Below are 26,443 nucleotides of genomic sequence, written 5' to 3' on the forward strand. Positions count from 1 at the left end.
TCATTAAAAGACAAATTACAAAAAAAAATATATATATATAAAGGGTGTTCGGCCACCCCTGGGAAAAATTTTAATGGGGGATTCTAGAGCTCAAAATAAGACGATAATCAAGAATACCAATTTGTTGATGGAGGCTTCGTTAAATAGTTATTAACAATTAAATTCAAAAGTTTCAAATCGTTCTGGAAAAAATATTTTCGGTTGCGGGGGTCAATTACAATCATTTTTAGTCATTACACATATCTTCGAACTCCTATCCACTTTCGAGAAAAAAAATCGGGTAGGTGCTGAAATTTTTCGGCGAAAAAAAAATTTTTGAAATCGTTCTAAAAAAATTATTTTCGGTTGCGGGGGTCAATTAGAATCATTTTTGGTCATTACACATACCCCCAAAATCCTACGCACTTTCGAGAAAAAAATTCTTTACCGAAAATCTAATTAGTTGACTGACAAAAAAAAAATTTCAAATCGTTCTGGAAAAATTATTTTCGGTTGCGGAGGGCAATTACAATCATTTTTTGTCATTAAACATACCCTCGAAATTCTACCCACTTTCTAGAAAAAAATTCGAGAAGGTGTGAAATTTTTCGACGGGAAAAAAAATTTCAAATCGTTTTGGAAAAATTATTTTCGGTTGCAGGGGTGAATTACAATTATTTTTGGTGAATAGACATACCCCCGAAATCTTGCGCATTTTCGAGAAAAAAATTCAGAACTGGCTAAACTTTAAACGTTAATAACTTTTTAACGAAGCCTCCATCAACAAATTGGTATTCTTGATTTTCGTCTTATTTTGGCCTCTAGAATGCCCCATTAAAATTTTTCCCAAGGGTGACCGAACACCTTGTATGTATATATAAATATGATTAATAAAATTAAAGTAAGATTATATGTATATGCACCTCGTTCGAAGGCCCAACGAAGTGATCATCAAAGGACAAATTACAAAAAATATACAACTAATAAAATGAAAGTAGGATTATAATCTACATATACTCGTACAAGAATGTCCAATACTACATTTCTCAAGTAAAATGTACTAATGTTGATATTACCAACGTTTGATGTATTTGAACTTCGTTGACAGCGTGCATAAGTTCGAATTGTTAATATTTGACAGAAATTCCAGCGTCGCACCGTAACGTAAATTATGTGCAAATGTAATAATAATTCCTCGGGTGTTCAGCGAGTTCCATATCGTATTAATTACATAGCTGCTACTTAATTGGAACAACGATTATCGGAATGGGATTTATTCGAGGTACAGCTTGTTATATACGATGGATACCTACGTGACTGCAATCAACGGTCAACGATCTCGTCATGTGTAATATCTCCAAATGTACGTTTATATTGTATTTGAAACGCGTTAGACGACGTTATGAGGATTAAATGTTTTTAAGAATATAATTATTAGACAAACTAAATTTCAAATGCCCAATTTCAATCACTGAGTTACAACAAACTGACAAAGTTGAATAATTGGATTCCTTGTTTTGTAAATTCCAGTTTGATCACTTTACGATCAAATATTTATTCAATATTAAATATTAAATCATTCCAGTTGTCTCGTACAAAAAGCAGGAGTAAACTCTTGGAAATGTATCCGTGTGTGCGTTAATCCTGAAATGATAAGCTATCTATATTTTCTGTAAAGACACACTGTATGAGACACTACTATATCTACTGCAATTTTGTATCTTATTGTAATACACATAGTGTTTTCTGAGCTTTAATACGAGGATTTAGAACAGCGTTTCTCAACCTAAGGGACAAAAAATTACTGGAATGTTCTTATTTGGCATCCTTCCATATTGATAAATTCAAGAAGACGAATACCATTAGAGAAATGTTATTAAAACTTTGCATGAAAGATATCTATACAGAATTATTTGGCATAGAATATGAAGAAAAACTATGTTCCTTTGACAAACGGCATTATGAGTTGACGAATAATCGATTTACCCTAGTGATATTGAATTACAATTAGTGGGGAAAACACCTATAAGAATCTCAGTATTATGCAATTCAATTAGACGAATCGACAAATATATCAAACGACGCAAATGTATTAGTTAATACATATATTGATTATACTTCTAAAGGTATACATGAAGAATTAGTACGTGGCTTAAAATTAGCATCTTCAGCAACGCCAGAAGAAATTTTTTAAATTGTTAATCAAAATCACTATTGTACAAATTATGTCCATGTTTTATTTGTTACACTCATAATACCCTGCAATGGAAGTAAAACGTGTAGATACATAATTTGTTCGATAATAAAATAATTCAAATAATTCACACAACAACAAGGAAGTCATTGAATATTATCCTATACTATTTATAATTCATTAAATATAATTCAAACTACTTGACTTTTATAATTTTTAAATCTTACATTTTTTTCATAATTAAATTTAAATAATACAAAATGACATTAAAGTATTTCTTACAAATTGAAATTCATCTAAACTGCTCTCAATAGAAATGTACTGAATGTTACTTCTCACATATAGAAGTTACTATCAAATATGCATATTTTCATTTATTTGCACAATATGCAACGATTCCAGTCGGTGTAAAATTTTTACATAATAAACAACATAAACAACATAAACAAATATGTTGGACCTCACAGTAAAAAGCTTGAAAAATACTAATCTAGAACATCACTACTTCTTCCGAAGATACGAACAAATTGTACAGGAGGAACTTGTTCCTTTTAAAGAAGTAAATATTGTGATAAACAAAAATTTTGGTAGGTGTAGTAATTGACGAGATTTTAAAGCTATCGACGCATTTTTTAATGCAATGACATTGGTTGCAAAATATTGAAATAGATTCAATATTTATATGAGATAAAAGAATATTTATAGAATTCATGCAAATCTTTCTAGCATAAAATGAAAACAAATGAAAAAATGAAAAAAAAAATTCACTTTTGAACGATAAAATATACGTATATCCAGAAGTGAGTTAAAAAACAAAAAATATTTCAAATAGTAATGAATAAAATAACATTATAAATATGAAGAGCAAATAAAATACTTCGAGTTTTAAAGTCTAAAACATCAAATAAAATATTTGATATATTTCAACAGAACTGACACGTTATATTTAAAGAAAAAACATTTACTAAATTCCTACGGGAAGAAAGGGCAAATATTTGTCGAAGAAATGTATACTCTTTTGCAGTTTCCCTCAAGAAAGATACAAAAAATTTAATTTTGCTAACGATTCAAGTTAAGAAATACATATTATTGGTAATTATCGATTAGAAGTAACCTGACTCGACACCGAACCATATTTAATAAATATATTCCAATTTCTCACTTTAAAGTGAACATCGTTTACGCGAAAATAATGATTCGTAGAAAGGAATGCAAGTTATGGAATCAATATTTCGCAGAGCTTTGGAATGCAGCGAATGCGGATAAATACTGATCGAACGAGAAAAATTACGTTATCAGAACAAGAGAAGTACATACGTGTAAACGAAGCACGGCGCGAACATTCATTCGTTTTCGTCCTGCATTGTTAACAGAGATTCCATCATCGAAATACCGCATTCTGCACCCTGTACTCGTTGTTGCCTTATCTATTCATACGTCACAGCAAACCACAATTGATGGTGTCCCAGTTCTTTCCGAGAAACTTTGCCAAATTACACTACAAGTAAAATTTAAAAAAAAATGTAATACAAACATAAACTCTTAAATGCTTTATTAGGAATTTATAACTAGGAAGGGTTTGTATCTGATTTAATTAACACTGAACCTACCATGGCCGGTCAAATGACCGTTTTTTAAATTTCGTTTAGAATTTCTAACACGACTTCTCTTATAGTATTCGTGCAGTGAATTTTTCAATATTCACTTCTATTCTTATTGTTTGTTTTCTGAAGAAAAATACAGGGTGTTCGGCCACCCTTGGGAAAAATTTTAATGCGGGATTCTAGAGGCAAAAATAAGACGAAAATAACGAATACCAATTTGTTGATGGAGGCTTCGTTAAAAAGTTAACGTTTTATGTTCCGCTCGTACTGAATTTTTTTCTCGAAAATGCGCAAGATTTCGGGGATATGTCTATTCACAAAAAATGATTGTAATTGATCCCCGCAACCGAAAATAATTTTTTTAGAATGATTTGAAAATTTTTTTTTTCTTCGAAAAATTTAGGGACCTAATTAGATTTTCGGTTAGGAATTTCTTTTTCGAAAGTGCATAGGATTTCGGGGGTATGTGTATTCACCAAAAATGATAGAAATTAACCCCCACAACTGAAAATAATTTTTCCAGCACGATTTGAAACTTTTCATTTTGTCGAAAAATTTCAGCACATAACCGATTTTTTTTCTCGAAAGTGGGTAGGATTTCGGAGATATGTGTATTCACCAAAAATGATTGTAATTGACCCCCGCAATCGAAAATAATTTTTCCCTAACGATTTGAAATTTTTTAATTTAATTGTTAATAACTTTTTAACGAAGCCTCAGTCAAGAAATTTATATTCTTGATTTTCGTTTTATTTCGGCCTCTAGAATCTCCCATTCAAATTTTTCCCAGGAGTGGCCGAACACCCTGTATAGTCTGTCTTCCCTATCATGACTAGTCATCTGACCGTTTGAACGATTTATATTTTTTTGTAAAAAACCGGACAAAATTCGGTATCGAATTTTGGTTAGCTTCAGATGTAAATAGCAATATATAACAAAAACGAACGCGTGCAGTTCCAAAACTACTAGTGTTTTATTAATAATTGAGCCACTGTTGGCAGCGGCAAAGCTTCCCTTTTAAAATGGTTTTTGGTTTTTGTCAATCCGACTTTCCATTTTTGAGATATCGTAATTTATGTAAAAGGTAATTTTTAAAATTCCTTTCTGTGTCTTACAAAGGTCTACTAACGCGTATTAAAAGTAATAAGACTTTAAACGCGTGCAGTCCCGTAAGTACTAGTGTTATCTCCATAATTGAGCTACTGTTAGAAGCGGCAAAGCTCCCTCTTTAAAATGGTTTTTGGTTTATGTCGATCGAAATTTTTGTTTCGGAGTTATCTTAATTTAAATGAAGGAGTAATTTTTAAAATTTCACTCTCCGTTTTACAAAAGTTTAGTAGCGAAAGTTTATTGACCTCGCGACGTAAACAATGAGAAGTAAACAAAAATCGTTATATCTCCGGAACTGATTACGCTATTGTCTTGAATGAACACTCATTTTGAAGGGCGCTTCAGCCTCTATCCGATGACTATACCAACTACTATAATTTATGCTGCCTTCTATGTATATTTTGCAATTTACTTTGACGCTACATGCCCAAAGAAGTTTCATTGAACGAAGAATTCGACAATAAATTGTTTATTTAATTGAAAATGAATTTAAATTTGTATACAGAAAGTTTGCGTAATTACTAGCCAACATTTTTTTGTAAATAATTATTTTCTCCGGAATTAACTACGGTACCGACTTGAAATAAAATTCGTTTCCAAGGGCGCTTTATCTTCTATTGGATGAAAACTAACAAATTTTTACGTAGTCTGTAAATTTTCTGTATGAAGTTTAAGTACTAAGTGCGTACATTTAGAGTAAAATTATTCAATATTTTTGTTCAGATTTATAAAATGCTTATTTTAAGAAGGACACGTGATATAAAAGAGAAAAATATCTTACGAATAAACTTCAAAACACAACTTTCTATACATATAATGCAAAAATTAGAAGTACACTGTTCATATGTCCGGACATGGTAGGAATGGGTGTACATGAAGTGTCGGTAAGTTTAATGTTAAAATTGATTCAATTAAACGGTTGTCCAGTACAAACACTATTGAGCATAACTATAGCACCACTATAATTTTTGAGAGTTTCGGGGTATTAATCAATGATCTTTAAATATTAATAGTATTATGCAAATCAGATTACAATGAAATTATAGTAATGAAGAAAAGGTGAACATAACATTTATTTAAAACAAAATATAGCAATACCATAAGTATTTTACAGGTACACGACTATACACCCCATGCAATTATAACGTAATAACAATATTAAAACAATTAAGTTATATTTTCAATGAATAGAATGAAACATTTTAATAATGAGTAGAACCTTCGTTCTTCTCTATTAACTAAAAAATGCGACTGGGCATACTCGTAATTAATTTCCTCAAAATATCTTTATTAATTTAATTTCAGGATTCAATTACAACTTCTTTTGACTGCGAAATGCTTGAAAACTGTCGATTGTGTGCATACAAACTCCGTACCATGATGCCCTACAGATTTTCTATCGGATTTTCATCTGGAGAGCATGCTGGCCACTTTACTAATTTCATGTTAAATGTTTCACACCACTTTATTGTTCTTCGACTTTCATCTATGAGAGTGTTGGTACATTCAAGAAATGTGGTTCTTCGAGTGAATAAAGAGCAAGAAATTGTTTTCCAATATTTCGATGTATTTCAAGTTATTTATTTTGAAGGAAATTCTAATTCCAACTTGCTACTCGAGCAAAATACAGCCCACACCATTAACGTTTTCTCACCGAAATTGCGTTTGGAAAAATATTTTGGTTTCTCTCGTAGCTCCTTCCAGTAAGAATTAAACTGTCGAGATTGAATTTTTAATCCCAATTTTTAATCATGTTTTCGAAGACGTATTCCATTCTCGTTACTTTGTGGCATTTAGAAAGTATGAATGCAGAAATTGGTTTTTGTCAAATAATATTAGGATGTGCGTTTAAACATACACTGAATGGCGAAACGTGACATGTCAACTTCACATTCTTGTGCAATTTCCCGACAACTTTTCAAATTATTGCTTCCAACTTGAATAACTTGTTTCTTACTACGCGAGGACAATTTCTTTTTAGGTTCTTCTTTCTTATTTTTTCCATATATCGACGAATCATGTAAAAGATTCAATATAGCTACAGATCGTCCAAACTTACGTGTGATTTCTCGAATTCACATTTCTTGTTCGTTACATTGTTCCTTTACAGTAAGGTATTTACCTCATGGAATTATGTAAATTAACTATAAAAATCTGCCTCAAGTGAAAATTTTATGGCAAACATCCTTGAAGTGCAATTGGAATGAAAATGGTGCTATAGTTTTGCACCGATTGCATAATATGTTTTGATTTTATCTCGATACATATGCAAACCACTTTAGTATGTTTCGAATAAAGTTCATTATTTACAATGCTTTTTCATGTTATATATTTTCTTTGAATTTATCTTTCAAATTTTAAAAATCTTAAAAATGTCAATAGTGCTATAGTTATATTATTAATACGACAATGGTTGAATGGCCATAACCCACAATGATGGATAGGTCAAAGAGGACCGATCCCATGAACCCTGAGATCATCAAATATCACTCCAACAGATTTTAATTTCTTAAATTGTCTCGCTCAAACACTCAACTTTTTCCCCGTGCTATTCAAGAATAAAATGCAACGAGGAAATCTCGTTAAAATAACGAGTGCTCCAAAACGAAGAAGACGGAAACATGGTTTTGTTGCAATTAAGAGGCGTTCAGTATTGTATATTATTATCCGTAAGAGATTCACAGTATTTATTTACTTTAAGAAGAAACTAGTAGTTCGGGCCGCTAATCGCAGTTGGCAGTAACAAGATTAATTATCGCCTCTGCTGTTCGAGCGGTTTAAGCACGGCGGAAGTTGTAATCGGATAACCTACTCGGCCTTAATCGAATTCTTGTAAATATTCGCATAACAAATAGCAGCGATTTACTAGCGCGTCTAAGGAACTTTAGTTGCTCTAACGTGCGGATATCGTTACTAATCTGTTATCCGAGCTAACGAAGTTCCCGTTTTACATGTAATAAAGTAAATCATTCTTCCACCCTCTTTTATGCATGTGCAGACAATATTGTTGGATAGGTAATTGTACTCCTAGATTTTTGAGGTAGTGACAACTATTAATAAAAACTACCTCACTTGCCAAAATTAATGTAGCAGATGATTCTAGTTGCACTGACAAAAATAAAAATCAGGATGCAAACCATGTGTTATGACAATGCCCCTTATTGAATAACTAAAGGTCAAACTTTAAATGTTCTCCTTCAGAAACCAACAGATACAGCAATTGTTTGTAATAGTGTGTGGTGACATCTCCCCCACTTGCCAGCAGAGGGCTACGCTCTCTCACAAGTACTCGACCGACCACCTATCCCTATACAGGGTGTTCGGCCATTTCTGAGAAAAATTTGAATGGGAGATTCTAGAGGCCAAAATAAGACGAAAATCAAGAATACCAATTTGTTGATTGAGGCTTTGCTAAAAGGCTATTAACGTTTAAAGTTCCGCCAGTAGAACGGCAACCTGCGAGCAGCTATGCGCGCGTGATAATGGTTCTCTACAGGCGGAACTTTAAACGTTAACTTTTTAACGAAGCCTCAATCAACAAATTGGTATCCTTGATTTTCGTCTTATTTTGACCTCTAGAATCTTCCATTAAAATTTTTCCCAGGGGTGGCTGAAACCCCTGTACACATTCTTTAACTTACCTTACTAATGAATCCACCAGCAGACCCAGGACGAAACGTTTCACTTTCCTTTCTCTTTTTCTTTCCATCTGCGAGATTTCGCTTACTCACTTTCTCCAAACATAAGAAACTTTTTTATCATATAATGTAGACGTTTACTTATAAAGTACGTCGCAGAATAATCTCCATTGGAGGTTGAAACTGCGTGTTGAAATAAAAAAAGAATCTGTTATCCGAGCTTAATGAAGTATCCACTTTACATATAATAAAGTGACGTAATTCTTCACTCTCTATTATGCATGTACAGGCAATATTGTTAGGTAGGTAATTAAATTTCTAGATTATCGACTGAGCGGGTGAGAACATGCAACGAGGTGAGATATGAGTTTGTGGTGCGGAACAATTTAAATAATGATTCCAGAACGTGGGAAAAATAAGATACGGAGCAAGTGAGAACTCTCGACAAGAATTTACAAAGCTTAAATTTAAAATAGTCATTTATAGTCAGATAGTTTACAGTAAAAAACGAGTAATAGTATACAGTGTTAGTTTGTACTGCATTTCAGCAATAAAGTTTTGTATTATTAAGTAAAATAGATTCAACAAATATAGATACGGTTTTTTATTCGTAAACAGTTAAAGTGAAAACTTTTTATAATTGTAAAGGCTGGATTAACCGACTAATCATAGATTCGATCTTCCTCGACGAGTCTATCGAGATGATCTGCGTTTGATATCAAACTCGTTAATTGATACACGTCATCGCAAGCATAGAGATTGCTCGTGTCAGATACTATATGGAGTGGTCAGTTCACTTTAATAGAGGCTTCAAGGTTTCTGAGATCCTGTCGAGCCGCAGGAATTCGCGATGGGGGATGCTCGGCTTACCACGATCGTCCACGTGGATTCACGTTTCACACCCGCGAAATCCGAGACTGAAGAAGATCAAGGAAATACGAGTCAGCTACATCGAGGCGGTTTTTTCCTAGAATACGTGGAGCAGAATGTCCCATCGATCATTATCGATTCTTCTTAACAGAGCAAATACATCATTAACATAGTGCTTTATCGATCTTTCTTTGAGTTGATTTTCAAACCCACTTTCTCAAACGAATTATCAGTATATAGGATCGATTACATAATTTCACTCCTTTTTTCATTTTCGTTGAAACATCAAAATAAGTACACAGGGCTTATCTAGTAATTAGATTGGCGGATAAAAGTTTTATATAATCGATACAGTTTATAACTTCAATGCGCTTGGAAAAGGAAACTGCACTTCGGTCTTAAATGGAACTATTAGATGCTTTTACACCAATTGAAAACTGAATACGTATATTTATCGTTAAACAAAGTAAAATATATAACAATTTTCTTAATTTACAGAGAAATATTTTATTTCTGAAATATCTCTATTAGAGAGAATTCTGTTTTTTTCGTTCCTCTTTTAACAAATACTAAATAAGTAGATTTACTATCACAGAGACTCGAATTAATTTTCATTGACTCGTATAATATGTTATCGTGACTACTACATGCACTAATTTTATCTATTCTATGAGTATTATGAATACTTGAGACTTTAATATGTTAACTGTCATGCCAGTTTTCCATGTTCAAAGATGGACTCAATATTTGTTCAAATAGCGTGAATTCAATAGTGAATTTGTTATTTTTCAATGTTTCAAATTAAAGTAGTGTTATTTACAATTTTACAAGTATTAGGGATCTTCCATTGTAAAGAATATTGCAACACGTTGTAAGTTCAAAGTGTCAATCAACGTGTTAAAAGAATAATTTCTAGTACTCCATAAATATTTTAGTATTGCATAAATTATAAACGTATGAATTTTCATAGTTTAAAATATGGTAATTATTCAGAAGTTAACGACAATTATTATTTGCATTGCTAAAAGTATTATACATATTGATGTGGTTGTCTACGCGAGCAAACGTAGTATTTAAATGAAAAGCGTGCACGGAATTAAAGCATCCCATACTGAATCGTCTTACGATAAGGAGTTTCGAGTAAATATTTAAATTGGTTAAACCGGATGGTCTTTTCACGGCGAAGGAAATAGAAAGTAAACAGCGATTAGTGATAAAGCGAAATGGATTTAACAAAGCAAAGCTTCGCGTGAGAAAGAAATATAGGTAATATTTAAACATTTAATGCTATGAGCTAAAATTATTCATGCACCGCTTCGTCAAAGTTTTATGGCAAACTCGATGATATGCTATAGAATTCATGAAGTTTAAAACTGGCCTTGAAACCATAAATATAAGAATGTTGTGACTATGGTAGAAAACTAATAACAATAGACGAGAAAAAAAGCATGATATTGGAAGCAAGATTACAACGTGGAAATTCCTAAACATAATTACATTTACTAATATGTTTTTAACACGTAAACTGCCACGTCACTTTTACATGTCCAAAGATGGCCTCAACATTTGTTAAAATTATAGCGTAAAACATAGAAATATTCGATAATTCAATTCGTGAATTTGCTATTTTACAAGATTCCAAATTAAAGTAGCGTTATTTACAATTTTACAAGTATTGGGGGTTTCCCATCGTAAACAATATTGCAATACGTTGTAGTTCAAAGAGTCAGTCACCGGTGACCACCGTGACAATCAACATGTTACATGTATCACAGATACAGGGTGTTCGGCCAACTCTGAGAAAAATTTTAATGGAAGATTCTAGAAGCCAAAATAAGACAAAAATCAAGAATATCAATTTGTTGATTGTGGCTTCGTTAAAAAGTTACTAAAAAATTAAATTAAAAAATTTCAAATCATTCTGGAAAAATTATTTTCGGTTGCAGGGGTCGATTACAATCACTTTTGGTGTATACACATACCCCCACAAATCCTACGTATTTTTGTGGCGCTGCTTCGCTGCAATGTGGGTCTGCTCGTGAGAATCTCGTAGTAGGACAGAAAAGGAAAGGAGGGGGGCGCATTTTGTCCGAGCCTGCTAGTGGACTCATCAGTAAGGTTTTCTAGCAGGCCCTGCCTTAGACGACTTTTTTTTTTTTTTTTTTTTTTTAACGAACGTTTATTGTGCCAAGAAAACAATTATAAATATATATACAAGGGGGTACAATAAACCTAAACGTACAAACGGCTATCTTATAACTAGGATTGTAATTTAGATTAATGGCTCAACATAGAGCTCGCGTAATCTTAACATTAACTAATGTCCGTCGCACTTAATGCTACCTAGAATACATGATTTAAAAGTAGTTACTTACACTAGGGGCAAGATTTAATATTTTGTATAGAAAAATGGCACCAAAAAAACTATACAAAGCATAATTAAATCGAGTTACATTCAGAGGAAAGTTGTTTAGAATTAAGTAGAAGAAGATGATATACTTAAAATACTGGGATCATTTAAGTTCGCTGCAACCACCAGTACTTGTTAGTGTTGAGTCTGTGTTTGTCTTTTTCGTCAATATTTGAAAGTCTATAATGGTGACGTATATTTGTGCTATCTTGTGGTAAATTTTTTTCGTAGAGTATTGTCTTATCGTTTTTGTTTCGTTTGGCGTGGTATATTAGTGGGATATTGTCTTTATTCTGTATATAGCCTTCGCTGTCTAGATGGATGAATGATTCTGGGGGAGTGTAGCCTGTCAGTCTTGTTTTGTCGAGGTATACCGGGTTTGGGTATGTAGAGCCAAAGATTAAACTGTTTGAGTGGATTTTATGGGTATTTGCCCAGTGGTTTCTAATTAGTTTTAAAATGAACATGTCTATGCGTTTGATTTTAGCGTCTTCGTAAAGTTTGTAGTTACTGTATAGTTTTATGAAGTTAGATTCCGGCGTTCTATATTTGTCTAGGCATGCTCTTAGGCATTTTCGCTCAAAAAGTCGTAGTGTTTCCATCGTTCCGGCACTGATATTGAACCAAATTGGGCATGCATACGTTAAAATAGGTCTAACTAGAGATTTGTAGCAGAGGATTTTAACAGACGGGTTGAGATCCTTTGAATAGAATAGACGTTTGTGAGCGAAAAAAGCTTTTCGAGCTTTGTCTAATTGTATCTGTACGTGGTGGTTGTAGTTTAGCTTAAAATCTAGATGTACGCCTAAATGACGGACAACGTCTTTGTGTGGAATTTTTCGGTTCTGGTCGTTATTGTCGTGCAGATGAAATTTCGTCCCGTGCTTCCGTACGTCTTGGTTTGCGTCCGAGATTTTAGAAATGTACGGTCTGAATAGGATTGTCTCGCATTTATTTATGTTGATTTTCAATTTCCAAGTGTGAAGGTAATCCTGAATTTTGCTAAATGTCATTTGGAGTTCTGTCTGTATTTTAGAGGGTTTGTTGTGTCTGCTGTATATTAATAAGTCGTCTGCAAATGCTATTGCTGTTTTCACATTGCCGCTATTCAGGTCATACATTTGTAGGAGGTCACTTAGGAAGATGTTGAATAAGATTGGTGAGTTGACTGTTCCTTGCTGGAGTCCGTTGAGGATGTTGTAGCTTCTTGTGGAAGTAGTTTCGCCATCTACGACATAAAATTTTTTCTCGCGTAGCATGTTCCATACCATCTTGACGAGCTGGTTTGGGAATTTGTATTTCAGGAGTTTGAAGAATAGTCCATCCAACCAAACTGTATCGAATGCTTTCTCTAGGTCAATGAAGATCGCGCCTACGCATTCGCCTGCGTTTCTCGCCCAGCAGATATCGGAAGTGAATTTCGATATTGCGTGGACGGTCGAATGCTTGTATTTGAAACCGAACTGGGCCTCTGGGATAACGTCTCTGGAGTTGCAGAATGCGGTTATGGCGTTGTTTATTGTTGTTTCGAACACTTTACTAATGTTAGAGAGAAGGCTGATAGGACGATAGCTGGATGGATCGCTGTCATCCTTTCCTTTTTTCTTGATAGTTATTAGTTTCGCGGTTTTCCACGTCGTGGGGAAATATGCTGAATTTAGACAGTTGTTAAACAGAATTGCATAATAGTATATATATTGATGTGGTAAGTTTTTTAGTGCGATATTTGGAATGCCGTCGAAGCTGGAAGATTTCTTATTATTTAGGCTTTTGAATGTGATTTTTAGTTTATTGTATGAAGTGAAGTAATTGGATGGGATAGTTTCTGGATTTGGATTGTCCGCGGTGTTCGTGTTTGTAAAGCTGCACGTTGTTCTACCATCGAGTCTGTCACGTTCTATTCCTTGTTTTAGTGTCTCGATTTTGCGTTTGATTATGTTTGAATGTTGTTCTTTTCCCATGTGACTGTTTTGTGTATGGACTGTTTCGAAATGAGCTCCTAGTATATTTAATTTGTCTTGTGTCTCGTAAATGAGGGCATTGTTGTGAGTGTCTGTTTGTAAGTTGTTAAGGTTTATGTTTGCTTTGTGGAAAATGTCTCTGTTGGATGTTGGAACTTTTAGGGTTCCGATGGTGTTGTATTCTTTAGGACGGAATATGCTATTGATGGAAGGAAAGAGTTCTTTGGCCTTAGACGACTGACATACTGAGAAGTCGTTCGAGGAGTGTATATATACCAACGGAGGGGTTGGTCGAGCGCTTGTGAGAGCGCGACCCCTCTGGTGGCGAGCATGGGAGGCGACGCCACACTTTCAAGAAAAAAATTCTTTACCGAAAATATAATTTCAAGCCAGAAATGTTTCCACGAAATTTCATGCGTATGTTTAAAAAATCAGAACTTCTGGACGGATTGAAGAATTTTAATGATTCAAAATTCAAACAATGCGTATTAATAGAGCTCTAGAGCTCAGAAAAATGGGCCGAAAAAGTACATTGGATGTAAGATCTACTCGTATACCTCGTTTGAACTTTAAGCATTAATAACTTTTTAATGAAGACTCAATCAACAAATTGGTATTCTTGATTTTCGTCTTTTTTTGGCCTCTAGAATCCCCCATTAAAATTTTTCCGAGAGGTGGCCGAACACCCTGTATAATAAACATTAGAATATCTATATCTTGTTCTACGACGAAAATTTATTTTTAGTTGTAGAAGATTTTTGTAACCTTAAATTAATCGATAACCGAAACGTTTTTCTTACTAAACTATACTCGTGATTGCTATAAATATTACAATTAGCGTATTTTAATCGAATCCTGTCGAATGCACTTTTCGTAATACGTAAAATTCCCTTTGCGAGGATGACTACAAATACCCAGAGAAAAAGCACATTACGTTTCAGAATGCAATTTGATAAAAAACCAGAAAAAATCATCGACGTTGGTGTAATAAATGTTCCCAGGTGCTTCGAGGAAGAAAATCGAGAAAAACGAACACTGAAGTACCGAATAGAGCAGTTCTTTGTAAAGGGAATTCCGCGACAGTTCCAATTTGTACTAGTTTCTCCAATAGCACTACAACGGTTTGTTTCGTTATCGAATCGCTTTTGAAATCGACGCGTAGTTAAAGGGAAATCCTATCTTGCAAATTGCGAATTACAACGAATCCCCATAATTTACATTTATCATTACTCCGATCGATTGAAATTTAATATCGTCGATTACGCTCGCCCTGGCCAATCGAATTAATCGCCGTGGCATACCATCCGACCGATACCGAGTATAGCCAATCGATATCAAGCTTAATTATTGCTTAATGTAGCCCTAAAGCTGTCGTAAGTACAGCCATGAATCAACTACGCCTTCAAAATTGTTGACCATTATCACAATACGGTACCACGTGTTCATGGTTGTTATTTGGTGTTGGAATACCTTTGGGTGCAGGAAATCAAACACGCAGACGATAACCACCTCCAGTTTCAGCTTAAAGATAGACATCATTGTCAAACTTCGGTGATATTTGAGAATTGTTTTACATCTATCTCAGTTCTATATTTTTTATTAAATATTTGAAATTATATATACAGGTTTATTATTATTACTATTATTATTCATTTATTAACAGAAAGAAAAACCCTTTAGCACAAAAGATGTAATATGTAAGGAACAAAAAGAAAATATAGATTATACATAGTAGATATTATCGTTTATAAAATTTTAGCAAAATAATTAATGTGCTTTACAATGGTGAGGAAAAAAACACAATACAACAAAGTTCTTTTTTTAATTTATCATTTTTTGAGGAAGGAGGAAATAATTTTACAGACCTTTATGTAGGGTTTGTAAATAAACAGATTAATGCTTATTGGTGATTGGAAACCTAACACTGTCAGAGAGTTAATTAATTTAATTCTTTGTGAGTCTTCTAATGTTTAGCCCTGACTCTGTTGGGAGTAACGATGGAATCCTTCTTTAGGCTTTTACAAGAATGGATGCACTATCATTATAAAAGAATTGGAAATATTGCTGACCCTTAAATAAACCCTGCTCTTTGACGAAGTTATTAGCTTACACTCTAGCCAGTGATTTAAAATGTTCTAAAAAATCAGTAAGTCCACATTTCAGTTCTATGTATTAATTCATCGAAAACTTAATATTAATAACGCTTGTATCGATTATATTCGCTACAAAAAGTTAACGTTTTCCCAGTAGATTTATTAAAAAATTAGATGCATTCCATATTCAATTGTATTTACATTGATTGATAGTGTGTTGCTGAAAGTTCATCGTCAATTAGTACCTAGAAAGTTTGTATGTGCAGCTTACTGTTTCATAATAAACATCGACAAAGAGAATACCATCGAGGACCGAAAAGATATTTTCAAGAGGAGGGACTTATGAAGCTTTATTCCATGGGAGTCATTGGGCTTTTGTTTGTTAAGGAAAACCGGCAGATGAAACGTTGTTCGGGAATAGGAATTATTCATGTCAGCTTTGCAACAACGAGACTCGAGACAAACCTAGCAGCAAACTTCCTGTAAATCTTTATACTGAAATTCATGCACGGAATTTGGACTCCGGGAAAGCCGCGATACAATTGTTCCACGAGCGCATCTGTCGCGAGTGGGTTTTTCATTTAATCTTCGAGCGCTTGGGATTTCATAAAGAGCTTTACTTTGCAAAAATGTTCCGGCACGAGGGATTATTGTGAATAAAATGTTGTAAAGTATCTTGAACTGGCTGTACCATTCTACCATTTTCTGTAATTGCAAACCTTACAGAACACGTAATTCATACGTTGCGATGCAGTGCGATTATTCTTAGTATGTAACTTGTATTCTAACGTATGGGGCCCACAAAAATAATGAAAAAAGATCTTATAAACGCCGTACCTTATTTAATCTTGTTTCCCAGCTATTTTTGTACTTCAGTAAAGTACTGGAAATGGCAATCTTCTCGTACGCGTTCAGGATTGAATAAACAAACATTTAAGTGTTGAGAGTTTTTAATTTTAAAGACTTTATTAAGGAAAATATTAAAGTTCGTCCCTCTAAATTTCATTATTCGAACTTGTGTTTAGAAAATAAAAATTTATTTATAATTTTCGACGTAACGAAATTGATTTTTTATTCGGGACAAAATTTATTTAAAAAGGCCAATCATTTCCAAACAAAACTAAGTAAAAAGAATTTCAATATGATAAATAATTATCGAGATAAAAAATTCATAAACTTCAGAGGCCTGTATTTTTTAAATAAATTCGAAACCAGCAGAATGATGACTTAAAACTTCCACTAATATTGTATAGTCTATGTCATATTTAATGATGACCAAAATCTCAGACATTCAGGGGAAAAAGTGATTAATTTGACGTGGAATCACCCAGTGATAAGATAAGAGTGAAGTAATTGTAGAAATGATTACGAGTTTAAGTTTCGACCCTGATGAGGTCTCTCTTAAAAATCTTAAGTTTATTTATTAGTTTTTAGTCATTTACATGTGAAGGAACTAATTACAAAAAATAAGTGGTTGAAAGTATCGATAAGTGTTTACATATCTGTATAAGAAAATATCACGTCTTGTAAAATTTCTTCACCGAAATTAATATTCTTACTATAAAAGCAGAAGTAAAACAAATTTCAAACAACTAAAATATATATTCAGAGTGTTATAGTACATTGGCTTGGTACGAATAAAATTTGACAAACTTTTTAAATTTGGAAAATGGAAGAAACGATAAAATACATTTGAAAATCAAATAAACCGGTGTCGGGACTCGTGTAATGTTCCCCGTTTAGCCCGTCAGTTTGCGGAAGATTCGGAGCATTTACAGGAAATTGTAATAAATTGCATTCATCGTGAATAATTCAATGGCGTGCGAACTTTGCATTAAATGCTGCTAATATATGTAAATGAACGTAAATGTTTCGCAGACGGAGTATCTTCCGCTTTTAACTCTGAAACTTTCGTGTTCGAGGGCAATGAAAATTCTACGTATCTACCTATCGCGCTTGGAATATTAACAACAAGCTTTCAACATTTCTTAAATTTGATACATATCTGGCACTCGTTTTTTTCATATTCTTTGACGTAACTGTTAAGTTCGCATAAAAGATTGAAGTCCAATAAAAACTAGCTCGATAAACTTATTTATGTTGAGGATTATATTTATTATAAGTAGTTGTAAGCAATGTGGATCCTAGATTTTTGTTGACACAACTGACGACTACTTAGAAGTAAGGTTAGATTTCTCTTACTTCCACGGGATATGAGAGACTCTGGAATGTGCATGTGTTGCTAATAGAGTTAAGGTTATGTTATCACGTGGATTATTTTTTAACTACAATAAGTATTGAGTTCAAACATTCTTTTATGTTTAATTAAAGTATTAACTATTTCGACCTCTTTAAAAAATGCGTATCTAAGTTGCGTCGCATAAATTTAGCAATGACAAGTATACTCGTCAAACACAGAGTATGCGTAATATGAAATTAGGTTGTAATAAATTGACTTTTATTTTTTTATTTCATTACTCACATTTATTTATTTACTTAAATCAACATAAAAAAAACATGAAAAATCAATTTCTTACATTTTACGAGATCCTCATCCTGTTTTTTATTACCAGGCGCGTCACTTATTACATAGTCTAAAACAATATATGAATCCGTAATTGCTTCTGTGATGATTCATAAAAGACAACGATACATTTACGAAAAATAATTCATACTATATGCGGTTTTTTTATATTAATTATTTACAAACTTTTATTTGTTCTTTTCATTTCGACGGACCTCAAAATATTTCAAACATCTTGAAGTTTACGAATATATTTTAGTTTTTACTAAAATTGCAATTTAAACTCCTAATTGTCATTAGTTATTACTCATGACGAATATACTCGTCATAACACAAAATTTTGCACTTTTTTCATGACGAGTATACTCGTCAGAAACAGTTAACTGGTTAAATCTTTGGTTCAATTATAACAATTTATACTTTTGTTTAACCACGGCAATTGTAAATCTACTACAACGTAATACTTTTACTGTTTTATCGTTCGACTGACCAACGATGCGACTTCCAAATTCTAATTTATGTAAATAAATTTTCCATTGGCAAATCGAGTTTCAATTAATAGTCGTTTGTTTTATAATTCGATGAAACTATTCATCACGAAAGTTGCTATAGAAAATGGTTTTATAGAACGTGCGAGTGAAACAAATAAAATCGGGAATACGTTTGCATACTTTCCAAACGGAGCTAATATTACTGCCCTATAAGAAATTTCCATTACTTCGATCACTTTCGTATTCAAGACTCATAATTACCTTTCTTTCGGGACTCATTATCTCTTTCTCGCGAAAATACTGTCCGAGTAAATATTCCTGAAAAGTTTACTAATGTAGATCCACGATTCAAATGACACTCCCTTGGAGCGAAAGACAATATGAGGTTATGTAAATAATAATTGAACTCGTATTTATGTATCTCGCATTTCTTCCACTTTTGCATCGTATATTGTTTCAAGTTTTTGTGGCGTCGCCTCCCATGCTCGCCACCAGAGGGGTCGCGTTCTCACAAGCGCTTAACCGATCCCTTGGTTGCTATATATGCATACAATCCTCGAACGACTGGAATATTGGGAAGTCGGTCGAGGAATGTATATTGATCCGTCGGGTCAGGTCGGATTTTTCCATCTTTTTATGAAACTTGACTTTGTCGAAACGGTCTTCGAATATTCCGCATTTGGCAAATTTCATCGTAAATTAGTCGAGCGCTTTAGCAATCCAAAAGCGCAAGACCCGAGTTGACTGACGAATGTTGGCAAACATGCAGGTGTTTCAGAGATATTGTTTTCCCCTCGTTGGCAGGTGTTGCGTGCCGTCTGTTTTTTTTTAAACAAAAGAGTAACACCGTCGTACCATGTACGGAACGTCGTATGTAATAAACGAGTCTTAAAATCCATATGTGTCGTTTGTCGTCTAAATGCTATAACCTCTGCTACAATCTTAAAGTTCAATCGTTCCGTGAACTCGTCATTCGACCTTCGAAGATATCGCAACTCAAAAAGTTCAATCGTCTCGTGAACCATTCGTTGTTTGATCATCATAACGTAAAAATCACAGCTTCCGATACTTAGAAAACTTCCGATTAATAGAACTAGTCGCTCAATATTAATTTGGCGAGCGACGGCCAAGGAACCCGCGTACCGCGACAGTTAGAGGGCTTTACAATCCTTCAGAAATTAAAAAAAATTTCATGCGGCTACCTGGCCAGTACCCGACGCGACCGTACGTTTCATATGTACATATAGCAACCGAGGGGTCGGTCGAGCGCTTGTGAGAGCGGGACTCCTCTAGTGGCGAGCATGGGAGGCGATGCAACATTTTTACTATAATTTTGTCTAATTAGTGGTGAAAACAGTATGTAAGAATTTTATAACGAATTCCTTGACTCGATGAAAGAAATTACATGTCGTTTCAGTAATACAAGGAAATACATTTATCGTGATTGTAAAAATAATAACATAGTATGAACGAACATTTGTACTGAAAAATTTTGTGAAGCACTAATCGGTTCAAGTATTTTATTATATAATGTATTAAAAAAGTTTGTTACACTCCTGAAATTTCGAAACAAGTAAAAACTAGTAGTATACTTTTCTACATAAAAATTCCCGATTTTTGGTTTTCTATAGCGATATAAATTATGAGTTTCTTATATAAATAACTGTATACAAAAGATAAAGTTGTAAATTTGAGAGAATTTTCAACATAATGAAATTGATGGTGTCTTATACTGCGTCAGTAAAAATTATTTATGGTTATATTTTGTATGAATGAATAAAATAAAATATTGTTATAGCGATGTTACTTTAAATATCACTAAATGTATGTAATAAATAAATGTAAATAATTTTCAATCAACACAAGCAGTCGATTGTGGTAATTGATGAAAAATTTTCCTATGTCAATAGGACAACGCTCTTTGAGGCTGGAATATAGCTAAACTACCTCGTGCATTATGCACGATATATTGTTGAAATAATGGCTGTCGTCGTGGGGAACAGTCAATTATAATTAATGAGGTAATATGCAGCATTGTCGCGAGTAATATCGGGACCATAATTGAAGATAAATAATGAAGCTTCGAAAATAAATTCTTCCTTATTTGATTCTTGAGGCAAGAATCTTTTGATACAGAGTGTCTATATGGCAACAACTATAATCTCGAATTCTGTTTCCTTCCTTACGTTCCTTCTGCTAACTACTTAGCAATTCTGGTCTCGGCCACAGTATACGGCGCAGATAACGGTAATAATACTGAAATGGTGACCCAAGCTCAGTAGTTAATTGTCTTTAAACGGATCCTTTACGATCCACTACTCCTCAAAGTGTGATCGTCTTGGCGCGGTTGGTATCAAATTAAACCATTCATAATTGAAACTATTAATTCTATAGAAAATGAATAGGAACAATTTACATTACCTTAACCCTAAAATCAGATGCATTTTGACTATGAAACCGTAAACATGTATTCTATACTGTAGGTGAAAAAAATAGAATATTTTATTGCATATAGAATAAAATGTTCTATTTTCGTTCATATCTCGTTTACTCTGTTTTCCAATTGATTTAACTAATATTTAATGGTTCAACGACTACCTGACATCGTATAAATTCCTAGATGTTTATTTTTTACACAATTAATATTCAAACCGAATTGTTTGATATTTAAGTTTTCAATATTATTCTTCAAATAATTGTCACATTTTTTTTCATAATTTTTATAAAATTCTACTTCGTTTATTCTTCAACAGATTTAAACAAAATGTGTGTTTAATGTGACAATCATTTACATCTAATAATAATGAAAAATGCTCTAACGTGTCCAAACTATAACTAAATCTCAATATGAAACACATTATATTTGAATTTAATGATTTTCATCATAGTAAAAGATATGAGAAATGTAGTGCACTCAATTAAAAATATAATGAAACTTATCAGTTTTTTAAGAAACATTAATGTGTTATAACATGATATAAAATAAGAATATGTAACTTATTGATGGTCGCTCATGACCTTATTTGTTAATACGACCTTCAATAAAATAAAATATAGATTACATCTAAAGATACATTACAACCTTAGAAAATATGATATTAATAACAACATAGAATATGTATAGGCATAGCTAATATTCGGCTAACGAAATAAAGTATCTACTTAGGGAAATATCTTCATTAATAGAAAATGTATATATTGTGCAGTCATGAGAACATCAAATAAAAGTATTTGTATCGATACTATATTATTAAAATACCGTAAAAATAACGATGTGATCGATGAATCTTCAAACATGCTAAAAGATATGGAGGATAATATGCAATTATGTGAGATCTAGAAGACGACTACCGTAGTCGACCTGTATCTGCATACTCTTTCTCGTGCGCTACGTTCCAATTCATATTTATACAAGACCCTATTTTTTAACATTAAAAAATCTACTCGATCGATGCACCAGTAATCCATGAAGATTCATCTTCCGAATCGTTATTCAAAAAGTTTATTTTCCATACTTAACTTTCCAAACGTTCTTCGCTAGATTCTCCATTTTTAGAGAAACGATTATTCTTATTCCTCGTTTTTATTTTTTACTATTAGTCTTATCAAACTATCTCAGATATTTAATTATATATAATATGTATATAATTCAAACTAATGTACACTCGAAAATAATACCAGTAGGTGCGATTCGTTGATTTTTCTTCGTTACTCGTCAAATCACTTCCAAAAATGTAATTTGATACATATATAATGTTTACTGTACTTGTTACTGAATTGATCTCTGAACTAACACGACTTACTTAAACTTCATTTCCTTAGTTTGACTTAATCTCAATCAACGATGATTTAGGGATATTTTATTTCTCTGGCGTAGCTGATACGAGTCACATTAGAGTCACAGATAAATTTCAATCATAGAACTTTAAATGCTGCAAAGATGTATAGGGTGAGTAAAAATGTTTTGTTCTGTGTGTCATAGGCGTATTCTAGACTTTCGTATCAATGGAGGTCTGCTCAAAAAATTTGTCTCCAAGATCTTGAAAATCATACTCGAGGACAATTTTGCAACAAGTTTTTTAAACAGATCTTCATTGATCCGAAGAATTAGAATACGCCTATGACTCCCAGGATAAAACATTTTTATACACACTGTGTATGATATTGTAGAAATGTAGGTGTTTGATAATTAAACTTTATTACAAAAAAAAACGAAAGAAGGAAAAAAACTTAACCTATTATAGCGCCACATAGCGAAATTACTTAATAACAAAAAAAAGACATGAAATTAAAATTGAATATTCTAACAGTAGGGAATATCCCGACAAGCATACTTTTATCAATTATCCCAAGTAAGCAGTGTTTTGTGTAAGTAATATCATTCGTCTGTATTAACTTTATTTACATTCGGAAGCGTAGCTTATCTCGGTTTATAAAATTAACTTGTACATAAAAACGTGAAAAGTTTTTGTATGCCGAGAACACTTTACAGGTCTAGGTACCGCGTAATTACGCTTGAAATTTTTGCATTTTCAAGAATTTATTTCTCGAAAATATAAGAAAGGTGCTCTTTGCAACTTTACAAGTTTATTCTCAGTAAGTACCCCAATCTGCGCCAAGAGCGCGAACGGCCGAGTTGTTCATGTTAAACGTGCGACGGAAGAACTGACTTCACTAACAATAAGTGTCGCGAACTTTGCAAATATTCGTTGGTAAAAGGTCTCAGATCGTGGTAATTTCTGTTCTAGGGGCGTAGTCTCGCGATGGGGGATCGTCGGAGCACAAGAAATGCCCGATTGGACGCCAAAGTGCCAACGAGCCGCGGCTGAGCTCTCAATCCTTCTGAATGGAAATCTCGGCACTTGGAAGCGGTGGATAACTGCGTGGCAAACGGACGACGGACGCGCGAAGCGGGGGTGGCTCGAGTTTCCAATAAGCGTTCGAAGAAAAAGCGGATGAAAAATGAGGTGCTCGTGGCCTTTGTTCTTGCTGATGTCGCTGATGTCGCTTCTGCTGTCGGTGGACAGCCTTCAGAGCGGTGGCCCGACCAGAGGAGGCAGCGGTATTCAAATCGGCACCAGCGATAGAGGTACCCACACCAAGGGCCTAGGTTTTGGACGGGGAGGAGGGGTGAAACTTGGCGAGGGCAGATTTCCAAATTCAACGAGGCAGAGATTCACTACTACTACGACTACCCGATCACCGCCCCCGAGGATCACCCACGCGCCGCACTCATCCGAGGGGAACAGTCCGAACATCACTTACTTGAAGGTTTGTACGATTTCTGCTGTTGATCCTTTGGTGCTGTTGGAATAAAAATCACCGCATTCGCTACCCTAGTTGCATTTTCGGTAGTTGGTACCCCTGCCTGAACGACACATACATAAATACGGGGATTCACCGCGTGTGAGCTCCCCCTTCTTCTGGAATATTCTATCGCAAACCGTCGTGTAAAATAGACAAAGGAAACGTTCTTGGTTACAGAATTAAAATTACGTTGGGCTATGTTCTTGCACGCGTATAACTAGAGTTACACGTATTTACATGTACATTTAAAATTATAAGTTTAGTGTTCAGAGATGCTCGACTAAGACTATTTCAAACTTTTGATTGGAATTAAGGGGACTAGGCAGTCAGAAAATCGATTTTTGTTTTATTTCTTTTTGCAAAAGTAATATTATTCAGAAATTAAATGCCAAAATTTCATGACGTTGTGGTGAAAAATAAGGATTTGGGTGATGAAAATGACAAGAGCGGAAGTTGGAGGTGTCGAAACAGTTAATCAAGTAGCGGACGAAACGAAGACTCAAAATAATTTGGACAGATATAAATATAAATCAGCACTTCCCAATAATATTTTTAAAGTAATTTTACCTATTTAGGAAGACTAGAGCAATGAAAAACTATTTGAGTGATGTATTGGTGGCTACACACAGAATGCAAACGAAAGTTTTAATAATTGAGTCTGGAAAATTGCTTCAAAAACATTAATCAGCGGGACAGAAAATATTGAATTTGCAGCCTATTTATCGATATGTATCTCCATGAGTCATCTAACATTTGCACCTCAAATATCTTTGTTGTTTTTAAAGATACGGCGAATGTGTTGAAGATAAAATTGAATGGTAGTGAGGGGGCTAGGGGGTAAAATAACTCACCACCAGGCTACCCCACAATTATTACATTTACATAATTATTATTATAAACGCGAGCGAGTAATGTGGAGCACACGCAGCTACACATAGGTTAAGCTAAATTACTCTGAATATGAATCGCGACTATACGTCTTTATCAGACAACGTCGCTAACGGACTGTGTATCGACGACGTCTTTACCAGACTGCGTAACGAACTGAGTCTAACGGACTGAGCGTTCTTTCATACAATCTACTTTCTATATACACACCTTACCCTAATAGACAAAGGGAGAGAAAAAGAGATAGGACAGAAAGACGGAAAAATGAAATTGGAAAATATCTAGCGTAGGAAAAATTTAGCTAGTGAAAGAGAGTAATAAAAGTCAAGAGGCTCGCCGGGTCTGGATCGGGGTGGTCCGAGGCCCAGGCGAAACCTTGAAGGAAAACAGGCGCCTCGTACGGCTCTGGTCGCCAAGTGTTGAACAGGACGACCAGGCTCGCACGAGACCCTGGGAAAATGGAAAAATAGAAAGCTTAAAACTAGCCTCACATTCCATTCCCATTCCCATTACTCTGGCAAGGGCGTAGTGGCTATACAATGGCCACTACAGTAGAATGAGGCTTACAGGATGCCAAAAATATTTTTGTTTCTATGTCATTTTTTTTAAAGAAATCAAGGTCACCTTCATTTTTTTAAATAGAATCATCCTTTTTAAAACACCTACAATAATAGTCCCTTTGATTAGGAATTCAGTGACTATAATTATTCAAGGTCATTCAAGGTCACGGCCGGAGAAAATGTATAAGATTGTAGCGCTGCTTCGCTGCGACGGGGGGGGGGGGCTGCTCGAGTGAATTCTGTAGGAAGGACGGAAAGGAAAGGAGGGGGCGCGTTTCGTCCGGGCCTGCTAGTGGACTCATCAGTAAGGCTTTCTAGCAAGCCCTGCCTTAGACGACGGGATATTGAGAAGTCGTTCGAGGAGTGTATATATAGGAACTGAGGGGTCGGTCGAGCGCTTGCGAGAGCGCGACCCCTCTGGTGGCGAGCATGGGAGGCGACGCCACATTACCCCCCTGCCTGTGCTTAACGATACCGGATTAAGCCTACTATATACAGGACTTATCGAATTACTATTTACATTCTTCTATTTACAATGGTTCCGTTCCTCTTGGACTTGTCGTCGTCGTGTCTTCGTCTAGCGCCTCTATCTCGATTGACGATCTCTGGAGTTTTTTCGATCCTGGCCTAGAACTTCGGTTCTATTTCGCCGTAGGATATGCTGCGTTGTCGTTCTCTGATCGTCTGGCGTTATTTAGCCGCGGCGAGTCTTTTTTCCTCGAGCCTTGCGTTGCTGTAGCCATCGAGCGTATATGCTGCCTGTCCTACCTGTGGCCCCACTATGCGGGTGCTTGCTGCTGCTGCTCCGAATCCT

At 34.4% G+C, this 26,443-nt stretch overlaps 1 protein-coding gene across 3 annotated transcripts in view; it reads left to right on the forward strand.

Moving 5' to 3' along the window:
* The window catches only part of Nmdar2 (glutamate ionotropic receptor NMDA type subunit 2), a 597,673-nt gene that overhangs the window by 206,373 nt on the left and 364,857 nt on the right, over positions 1 to 26,443 (forward strand). For all 3 annotated transcript variants that reach the window (XM_076778738.1, XM_076778739.1, XM_076778740.1), the window contains exon 3: positions 23,623 to 24,145. In XM_076778738.1, coding sequence (XP_076634853.1) covers positions 23,837 to 24,145 — 309 coding nt within the window. In that variant the 5' untranslated portion in view covers positions 23,623 to 23,836. The remainder of the gene's footprint in view (positions 1 to 23,622; positions 24,146 to 26,443) is intronic.

The sequence above is a fragment of the Colletes latitarsis genome, chromosome 11 (genome assembly GCF_051014445.1).
Source record: "Colletes latitarsis isolate SP2378_abdomen chromosome 11, iyColLati1, whole genome shotgun sequence".
NCBI lineage: Eukaryota > Metazoa > Arthropoda > Insecta > Hymenoptera > Colletidae > Colletes > Colletes latitarsis.